This window comes from Saccostrea echinata, unplaced genomic scaffold (genome assembly GCF_033153115.1).
Source record: "Saccostrea echinata isolate AGI-Se365-2 ecotype Australia unplaced genomic scaffold, CSIRO_AGI_Sech_v1 ptg000012l, whole genome shotgun sequence".
Classification (NCBI taxonomy): domain Eukaryota; kingdom Metazoa; phylum Mollusca; class Bivalvia; order Ostreida; family Ostreidae; genus Saccostrea; species Saccostrea echinata.
This window is the reverse complement of record NW_026889761.1, coordinates 13,900,669-13,911,410: the sequence shown is the minus strand read 5'-3', so window position 1 is coordinate 13,911,410 and position 10,742 is coordinate 13,900,669. Positions and strand designations below refer to the sequence as shown.

General features: G+C 33.5%; 2 protein-coding genes across 2 annotated transcripts; both read left to right on the top strand.

The window, feature by feature from the left end:
* The first annotated feature begins 264 nt into the window (after positions 1-264).
* LOC133185403 (uncharacterized) lies at positions 265-4,547 on the top strand. Its single transcript, XM_061320583.1, has 4 exons — positions 265-366; positions 3,136-3,275; positions 4,013-4,112; positions 4,193-4,547. The coding sequence occupies exons 2-4, from the start codon at positions 3,149-3,151 to the stop codon at positions 4,422-4,424; spliced, it is 459 nt and encodes a 152-aa protein (XP_061176567.1). The 5' UTR covers positions 265-366; positions 3,136-3,148; the 3' UTR covers positions 4,425-4,547.
* Positions 4,548-6,507: 1,960 nt separating this feature from the next.
* On the top strand, positions 6,508-10,742 carry LOC133185976 (trafficking protein particle complex subunit 3-like). The gene is made up of 5 exons (XM_061321263.1): positions 6,508-6,651; positions 8,258-8,355; positions 9,027-9,126; positions 9,860-10,042; positions 10,199-10,742. The coding sequence occupies exons 1-5, from the start codon at positions 6,610-6,612 to the stop codon at positions 10,316-10,318; spliced, it is 543 nt and encodes a 180-aa protein (XP_061177247.1). The 5' UTR covers positions 6,508-6,609; the 3' UTR covers positions 10,319-10,742.

Below are 10,742 nucleotides of genomic sequence, written 5' to 3'. Positions count from 1 at the left end.
TTCAGCAACATACAAAATAAGTTTGATATGAATGGCTTAAAGAATTCCGGAAAGAGGGAATAGTAATAAAAAATATACCAAAAAAAAAAATCTTCACAAAAATTTCTGGATACATTTTTCAGGCAACATGCTCCTATTATTATATATATTATAAATCCACCATGAAAGAACAAAGAAATTAAAAAGAAATTATTTCCAGATATATTCTGAATACGCTGTCCTTTTACTTTTTCGTTATTTCAACTGTTTCCAGTTTGAGGTTAAGGATCTTGCACTGGTGAAAAACCTTGGAATTTTGCGTTATGTGAGATATTTAAGACAAACAGTGTCTGTTTCTAACTTCTTTTGCCCATATCTTCGTTAAAGGTGTGTTTTAGATATCCTGTACTTTTTAAGGAACGACTTGACTTTACCGGTCCCCAGAAAAACGCGCTAAAATCACAGGGGCTTGCTCCCGGCGTGTAATAATTTTTTATTAAAAAAAATCATATACGGTAATACTAAAACAACACAAGGGAGGACGCCATTTTGGACCCCTTCCTCGCTTCAACCTCTGTGTTCGTTATATTTGGCAAGCGGTAAATCTAGTCTTCCCGACTCCCGACGGTCCCGGATTTTGGTTTTTTGGCGATTTCTTTTTTATCGATGCACAGAAATTTTTCAAACTTTTCAGGCACCTTTTCTAACTTTAAATGAATTCATTAATACATAAAAACCTGAACAAATTTACGTATTTGATACTGAATCGGCAGTATCACCTGCCAAAAAGCGGTAAATCTAGTACTCTGTTATAAATGCGAAAACCAAAGACGGACATCGATGTTTTCGTAGAATCGCGATTAAATACAACAAATTGAAGTATAATTGTTTATAGAAATAAAAGAGAAAACCTCATTTACATGCCAGTTAATTTGCGTGCACAAAAAGCCCACATTTTCCCTTTTTTTTCTTGTATTCATTTAAAGTTAGAAAAGGTGCCTGAAAAGTTTGAAAAATTTCTGTGCATCGATAAAAAAGAAATCGCCAAAAAACCAAAATCCGGGACCGTCGGGAGTCGGGAAGACTAGATTTACCGCTTGCCGTTATATTTCCCGTATTTTACAGACTCACCGCCTCGGATCTGTCAAGTAATGATTCTTTTATGACATAATGCTTAACTTTTCCCCTTGGAGCCTCTACAATACACATTTCAGACTAATAATAATCCAAACTCACTCTTTAGGACAGTTGATAGGGACAGAAAACAAAAACACATGCGAAAATCTTGGGGTTTTTCTACTAGTTAACACAGCTGCTAATTATAAATTTGAAAAAAAAAAAACGCATTTTAATTCTGTATTCGAATGTAAAACGCCGAGGTTACTTTCGTTTTCTGTCCCTATCAACTGTCCTAAAGAGCGAGTTTAGAATATTATTAGTATGAAATGTGTATTGTAGAGGCTCCAAGGGGAAAATTTAAGCATTACGTCCTAGAAGAATCATTACTTGACAGATCCGAGGCGGTGAGTCAGTAAAATACGGGAAAATATAACGAAAACAGAGGTTGAAGCGAGGAAGGGGTCCAAAATGGCGTCCTCCCTAGTGTTGTTTTAGTATTACCATATGTGATTTTTTTAATAAATAATTATTACACACCGGGAGCAAGCCCCTATGGCTAAAATATAGTGTCGTCGTAGGAGACTTTAATATATATATGAGATCGTGTGAGCGATCTAAAAAAAAATAAAAAGTATGAGGTTTTAAGCCTTTTTGACCTCGAATTTTACGGTTAAAAGTTTTGTTTTTGACTTCATTCTCTGAAAAAAGTAATAAATACTGTTTATTCAGTGAAAAGGAGACCAAAAATAATTGTCAACGAAGCATGTGCAGTGCATGCTTAGTGCCGTTTCTTTCGTACTTGGCCATTTTTTTCATGTAAACAAACCAACGAGATGTCGTTGAAGATGAATTAAGATCTTGCAAAAAAATACAGATGCAAATGAATTTCTTAATTAATCTAATTTAAAAGAACAAGAGACTAACCCTAATCTCTCAGATGGTATGCGACTACTAACCGAAATCTCCCAGGCAGATGCTAGACTAACCCATGTGCAAGGACTAACCCTAATCTCTCGGATGGATATGAGACTAACCCTAATCAGTCGAAAACTTGTGCAAGGACTACCCCTAATCTTTCAGGTGGTTGCAAGACTAACCCTAACCAGTCGAAAAATGTGCAAAACTAACCCTAATCAGTTGAGTGACGTAAATCTTATGTCATACTGTGCAATGAGTGCGCGGATCTGGTGACCGGTAAAGTAAAGTCTACCCCTTTTTTATCATTGTTTATTCAGATGTTTGTTTGGTAACCAGACATTTTGACCAATTGACAACTCGGACCGGTTTGTCCAGACTGTTTTGACATTGTAAGAGTGTCAAAAAGTTGAGGCTGATTAGACATGGCCAAAGTGTCACTGGGCCAAGATGTCAATGGTCCGAATTGTCAAAGACGACCTTCACTTTCTTAAAGAGTAATTATTTCCTTTTGTCTGTGTAACAGCCATTTTTCTCACTACATATCCTTTGTAACTCACCTGTAAATACTTTGAACATTCAAATGCCTTTGGACATTTTTTTAGCATTTGTGTAAATTGCTAATATTATGGGGCATCAAAGAAAACGTAATGAACATATACATACAGATTTAATTTGTAAGACACTACTCCATAAAGTTTGTCTACCAGCATTGGATATGCTGGTTGACCCCAGATTGACCCCGCAAAGGAAAATGATTCTTGTAAATTTGAAAGTTGTCTATTGCGTTAAACCCTCTGACTCTGAAGTTTTCATGTGTGGTGGTCAGCATCTGATCGCCACACATGGATCCTTCAAATCAACAGATCAATGCAGCCACATGTATACTTCCAATCAGAGACTTGTATATTAGATGATGACTCTTACCTGGGGATCAGGCACAGCAGTCAAATTTTTTTCAATTTTTGTGCTTATTTTTAAAGTATAACTTGGAAAAAATAAGTTTTTCAATCTTTGTGTGTAAGATAACCCAATGTTTGCTGACAGTTTAATAAATATCCATGTTCATTGTAACTGCTTGTAGTGGCAATAAAATTTAATAATAAAATCTGTCTCTTTAAGGTGAAATGAGAGCATGAGGTTTACTAGACTTTTCCCGTGTAACGGACTTTGGACACACCCAGTGAAAGAGTCGTGTAGCAGAAGGAGCAATATACCTGTACGATGTCTATTCCAACAATCAGAGACTACTGCGGGGCATTGTATGATCTTAAATGAATTGTTTTAATTGCATCAGAAGTCACACATTTACTTAACTTAAGACTTATCTTCGCTAGCCAAGGGTTTCTGATCCGCTACTCTCCTCACAAACCCTTGGCCTATCAAAAGTAAGGATTTTTTTTCTTGAGTTTTGATTGGAGTTTATTGATATCATTCAACTAATCAGCTAGTGCTTTTGTAAATGAAGATTTCTCCGTTTGGGATATATCATGACTCTAAAGTCACATGAATGAAAAACACAGGTAAACAATTGTCTGTAAGATAACATGCTACTCTGTAAATAGCTATGATATCATCCAACTTTGAGCTGATGTACACATAATCATCATAATGTGATCAGGAATCTTCATTGCAGATATAGATTTGCACCCTAAATAACAAATAAACATTGCTCGATATCTGCTTTTTAATTATTCTTGAAATAATTTAATTAAAAACGGTCTTTATTTCTTATGATCACATGACGTATACAATCCCGACTTTTGATAGCACTGTAGGCCAAGGTAGCAGATCAGAAACTCTAGACTAGCGAAGTCGGTTCAGACTATGCTTGAGAAATTGAAATTAAAAAATCATAAGAAAATAGGTTAAGACATTGTGTTCAGTTATATATAATGTGTGTGCATTTATATCTTGTTCTGAGTAAATTTCAGAAAATGAATTATTTAATACAAGTAATGTACTGCAATTTATTTACCCATTAATTGTTTCATTGAAGCATTTCAAGATCCGAGAATAAGAATGACTCCCAAACTGATCCGAATGGCAAGATTTACCAAAAAATTAAGCTGGACAGAAGAACCTCCTCAATTCATAACGTAAGTCTATTTGATGTGTTTGAATAGTAATACCATTTGAATAGTAATACCATTACTACTGTTTTATTACTTTTTTTCAGGCGCAGTGAGCACCTTGCTATGAGGACTATTTCAAGGATAAAGGTCAATGTCATTGGTGTCGTCTTCATGATCTGTCTTGCTTTGTCGATTATCAGGAAAGGGAGAGAAATCAAGAAGAGGGGACGAACATTGAGTGGCTGCAGTCAAGAGCAAGTAGATACACTAAGACTTAAACATTTACTGGAACAGAAGCGGGTGAGAGAAGCTGCTGCAGAGACCAGTAAAGCCTAGGGAACCAGTTATTTTACAATATTTTATTTCTGTTTGTAGAGGGAGAAAAGACTGAATACATGTATAGCACAGCTCTGATTATGTAAATATAAACAGTGAATTTAATATATTTTGCCAAGAATTTGTTTGGGTTTTTTTTTAATTTAAACTCACTTAAAAATAGTTTCAGAGTAAAAATGATTTCGAATTTTAAAGCATTTGTCAGATGTGTCATCCTTAGTACAATATAATACGAAACCATCTTCCATGAAATTTTGGTCCAAGTAAAATGTAGGACTTTTACCATAATTTCATGGAATAGGTTTTGATATGATTGAATATATTTGCTTTGGGTGCATATGTAATGACCTTTATTTTCCACTTTTTCCTCAGATATAGCAATTCTTAAGGACTAGATGTCTTAACTTTAATTCTGGATCATATACTTGTGATGGGAAAATGTATTACTGTAGACTTTTTTCCATGTGGGATTAATTTACCCTATGTACGCAGTCAGTAAATCTCGGCTGAAAATTGTCACAGCGTACTACATGTATAATAAAGTACATATAAGACAAACAATGGCAATCCAAAAATCTGCCTGATTTTCAACCCGCATTGAACAGAAATTGTGATTCCTCGGAATTATGACCCTGTGGAAGAAAGTATGTTTACGTTAATTTTATTTTTTATTGACCCAGATGTCACAGTTGATATTTAATTAAATATTTTGTTAATAAATTATATTTGATTAGCGCGCATTGCTAATCAAACATAGCGCCGTCTGTGTGAATGTTTTGTTTTGTCACATGATATTTCTATTTTTAGTTTACAAACTGACCAGGTATACGAATACGACCAGTGGACCAATGACAGACCACTATTTGATAATTAATTTGCATGTATACTAACTTCGTGCACTACATAAGCGCTTATCCCGCCAAATCAAATAACTATTAGATTTCTACCTTTACGGTGTAAGAGGTCCAAACTTTCATGTTACTTTTGAAGTCATCGACTTTCACGATGCCTTGATAATTATGTTTCATATTTTATAATACTGGATACCTGGTTTCATTTCTTTGTTATCCTCAGTAAAACTTCATAAATCCGAATCCAGCGTTATATTCTTTAACGATGACCCAGTGACACAGACATGCATCTTATAGCATTAAGTCATTACAACAAACATATAAAAGTGCATTGCATTGTGTGGTATGGTATAAATGATTATATGACATTCACATAATTCCAAAGGATGTATTAAGGTAGACGTCTAGATTACACAAGTGACAATTCCTTTAATTTTTTACACTGATCAGCAGAAATAACTTGAAAACTGAAGTTTTTTCCCGTTATATTTCTTAATACATGTATATTTGACATCTAATGCCACTACATGTAATTAAATTGAGGGCATTTTAGGATATAAAATGAAATTATCCTCAATATCTTATACATGTAATAATGGTATATTTCACAGAATCAATTATTTACTGGTGGTATTGTACACGTGTAACAACCATATTCAAAAGCTAGGTTATGATATGATCAACATAAATATACTACAAGTTTATTAGTTACTTCTTATATTTGGTTGGAATAGCTTTTGTTAAGTAATATTGAAGAGATAAATTATCGAAAAATTTTGCATCTTGATACGAATAATTCATTTGTTCAAAACAATTTTGAACCAAAATTTCATAATTCATTGTTGAATAACAGGAAAATGTATTTTGAATTGATTACTTTTCTGTTCGTACCATGAATTGAATATCATGTATATATTTTGAAAGATTTTAGGATCACCTACGACCTGTTACATTCAAATTTTGGGGGTTTTTCATCTTTTCTTTTCTTTTTTTAATTGACCCTCTTAACTGGTACAACATAATTATTATTTAAAAGATACATATGAATATCATAAATAACTAACTGTAGGATTAAACGTGTAAAAGTTTAAACAAGCTTATGAAACGGGTGCATCTTTTCATAAAGGGGGAAGGACGGGGCCTTTTTTAACATTACGAATATTTATTGAACGACTTACTGAAAAGGAATCCAATCATAACCGGAAGTTGCTATACAACTTTGGAGGCGTGAACATCAAAATACAGAAATTGCATTATGTAGGGCATTTTAACCGATATGAAGTGAAGAATATTGTTATTAAATAATCAGAACAGTTTCAAGTTATTCACGAAAAATGTCTAGACAAGGAACTAGAGGCGTAGATCAGCGTAAAGTAGTAAGTTGCATATTTCGAATTTTCTCGTTAAGCCTTTTTTTATGGGTTTTTCCCCCTGTAAGTAACCCGTCATAATATTAAACTACAAATATTTAAGTTGTTACGGAGATACTTAGTATTTGTAATCGGAGAACAACCCCATTGATCATGGGACAAAAGTCAGGGTTCAAGGACATTTTTTTTTTTTTTTTTGGACAATATGTGGACTACTTATCTTATTAAAGAAGTATTCTGGCCTCTCAGTTTCAGATGACCAGAAAGGGGTGCATTGGGTTCAGAGTTAGACTGTCCAAACATCTCTGTACATTTTAAGCTAGATACACTATCGTATCATATTGAAAAAATTGAATTGTGACACAAGTATCGCGATACGTACCATATCATGGAGGGGGCGTATCGTTTCAGCCCTAGTTAATATGATATGTCTAATGCAGGTCTGGTACAATCACTAGATTTAGCTACATAGCTTGAATTACCTACATAGCTTTATTTACTTACCTGAAGTAGCTTTATTTAGCTACTAAATCATACTTAATTCTTAGATTAGCATTTTTCTCAGGGTGTGCAGAAAATCGCACTTTTATGCAGTAATATTCAACTTTAATCTTATCTGAAAACAATTCATGAAAGAAACACTGTTGAAGATATGTCTTTTTCTGTGCAATTGCAATCGAAGTTCTGAAAAGCTTTGAGGCTATATACAACAGTTAATTTGTGACCAAACAGTTACCTCGAATGAACTAACAAAGAAGACCAGTTCTGGTTAACATGATAATTGATTGGTACCTATTCAGCACAATGTGAAGTAATCACACTTATCCATGCCTCACTGCACACAAGATGGTGTACAGTTACTCAAACAATGGAAATACATCTTTTGCTTGAAAGTGTTCAAAAACAGTTATGTTTTAACTTTCTCTGCTTTGGATTGCTTTTTGAAATATTCCTAGTATAAATATTAGTAGTCAAATACTTGTGATTTTTTGTCTATTTTAAATAAAAAGCAAAATTGTGAAAAGTTACATTGAAATAGCTAAATAAAGCTACCTGAAGTAGCTGAATAAAGCTACAGTAGGTCATTCAGGCTACATAGCCAAATGTACTGATTTTACTGGACCTGTTATGGACCCAGTTTAACAAAAGAATTCATTCAATGTATTGGCAATGTAGCAAAATAAACAGGGGTAGATAATAAACTTCTGCAAGAGTTCATTTGTACCAAATGGAGATAGATCTGTGGGTAGTATGGGGCAGAAGAACAATAAAAGAGTTCCAAGTGTGTCAACATGTCATATAAATTCGAAGCAAGGGAAAAGACTTTGCGAAAATGTGTGCAGTTTTTCTTGCTAATTTTGACCCCTAATCCTCTAGATTCATACATGTAAACAGTTGATATATTTTGAGATGACTGACGATGCAGATACAGTCAAACATCGTTATCTTGAACTCTATGGGCTCGAGAAAAAAATTGAGATATCAGAGGATTCAAGATATCCGGGTTTAAATACTAACAGAATAAGGGATTGGGATTTCCAAATCACTTCGGCATATCCTTGGTATTTGAGATACCAAAGTTTAACTGTATATTTACATGATTTAATTGCAGAATGGTGAATTATTTTCTTTAACGTATGGGGCTCTTGTGGCTCAGTTATTGAAAGATTATGAAGATGATGAAGAAGTCAACAAACAGCTGGAAAAAATGTAGGTATATCTTGATTCATGGTTTCCTTGCAATAGTTACTCTCTTGAGAGAGTGACAGATGTGGAACATTATGTAATATTTTTCAGTTTAACATAAATAAATTTTAAATAATTAGAAAACCTTTTCACAATAAGAAGAAATTTTACATGCACTGTCTTAAAATACTTTTTCTAAGACAAAAATAACAGAAAATCATGGAGAGAAACCTTTGATGGATCCTTAAAAGACTTTTAACAAAAAATACAATTCTAAAGAGAAAATTTTATGTGTTTCGAGGTAGTCTTATGTCTTGGCATTTGATTTTCTAAAGTAAAATCAAGTATGTGTATATCTTAACAGCAACATTGCTAGGATATTTGGCCAAAGTTGCTTGGCTATATGATATTTCTTTGCTTTAGACCATACAAGTCTGAAACACCAAAATATGCAACTGAACACACTTCATACAGATACATTTACATAGATGGCATGAATAACAAAACTCAGTTTACAGAATCATCACTAGATTGTCATTTAAGCAATGTAGGCTTTATCTTGAGTTATTAGAAATATGATTGGAAACAATCTGACATGTGCAGTATCAACTCTGAAGTAATCTTCAAACACTTAGAAAGTTTATGGTTTATTATATGTGAATTTAAATATTAGATTTTGAATATGTTTTTTTCAGGGGATACAACATTGGAGTGAGGTTAATAGAAGATTTTCTTGCAAGGTCGAATGTGGGAAGATGCAATGATTTTAGAGAAACTGCAGACGTCATATCAAAGGTAAGCATTAGGAACATAGATACAGTCAAACCTCATTATCTCAAACTTGATGGGACCAAGAAAAAATTAGGAGATATCCAAGGGTTCAAGATATTGAGATTTAAATCCAGTATAATAAGTGGTAGGGACTTCAAAATCACTTAGACATATCCATGGGATTTGAGATATTGAAGTTCAACTGTATGTTTGTTTTAAGGGAAAAACAGAAAAATGTTTGTTATTACTGCAATTTTTTTCTTTTTGTGTATCCATTCTTTGTTTTATATGGCTTATAAAGCATGCAATACAGACTGTAAATGTAAAGACTACTCAGCTGAAATCTACTCAGTTTGTTGCTGATGTCTGTTAATAACTTACGAGCTAGGGAGGAGGGTTAAAGATATTACTGGTGATGCTTATGATGGGAATACCCCCAGTAAACATAACAAAATTTAGGAGAGGGTGGTACTCTATGTCATGCAATGTTAATCATAATTTCAATTCCACTTTCATTTTGATAATTTTATGTTCTCAAAAATCAAAACAGTTCTTTTAAAAAGTCTTAATTTGCTATGAAAAAAAGTTTAATGTCAATGATGCATACAAATGAAGGATTCAGTTATGCTGATGTAATTATATACAAAGTGAATCCAAATATTGATCAAAATCACTATGAATATTCTATTTATATACTTTTTGGGATAAGGAACTTGTACTTTGATTGTGCATAATGCTTTTTATCTCTACCTGACAGCTGGGCTTTAAGATGTACCTGGGAATACAGCCAGTGGTCAGTAACTGGAGCGCTGCAGGGGATGAATTCTCCCTTCTCATTGAGAACAACCCTCTAACTGATTTTGTAGAACTACCCCCTGGCCACTCACAGCTCAACTTCTCTAATCTCTTGTGCGGTGTTCTAAAAGCAGCACTGGAAATGGTATATTAATCTCTCTCTCTCTCTCTCTCTCTCTCTCCACGTATCAAAATTTAGCTGTATGAATTTTAACACTGTGTATGATCTCTGACATTTGTTTTCTCTTTTGATGAATGATCACACAGTACACACAAAATTAATTTTGAACACACTTTTCAGGTACAAATGGAAGTGGATGTTAAATTTGTACAAGATACATTAAAAGGAGATAACATCACAGAAATTCGCCTCAAATTCATTAAAAGACTAGAGGATGCCATTCCTGTTGGAGAGGATTAAAGCAAATTGATAATTTAAAAAGAGATTTTGTGGTGTTAATTACTGCAAGGAAAGCATGTACAGTTCTAGAATAAAATTTATGGCAAAATTCAGTGGAAAAAGTCATTCCAAGAACTTTGATTTGTGTGGTTTCAAAAAAAAATCATGTGTCACATGTGAATTTTGAAGTCAGATAGACTGAGTTCGTTTTGACTCAGACAGACTGGGAATTGTACATTGTAATTTGTTGTGTTGATGCAATTTCGCTACATGCTTGTATATTAAGTGTGTAGATGCTTAAGTTTATGTAATGTCATTTCATGTGAAAGATGATATTTCTCCCTGAAGTGTAAGTTATATCATTTTATTTAGAAAGATAATATTCTTTGTAAGCATTAATGTATTATTGAAAATAGACATGCAACATTAAAATGTCCACTTTAGA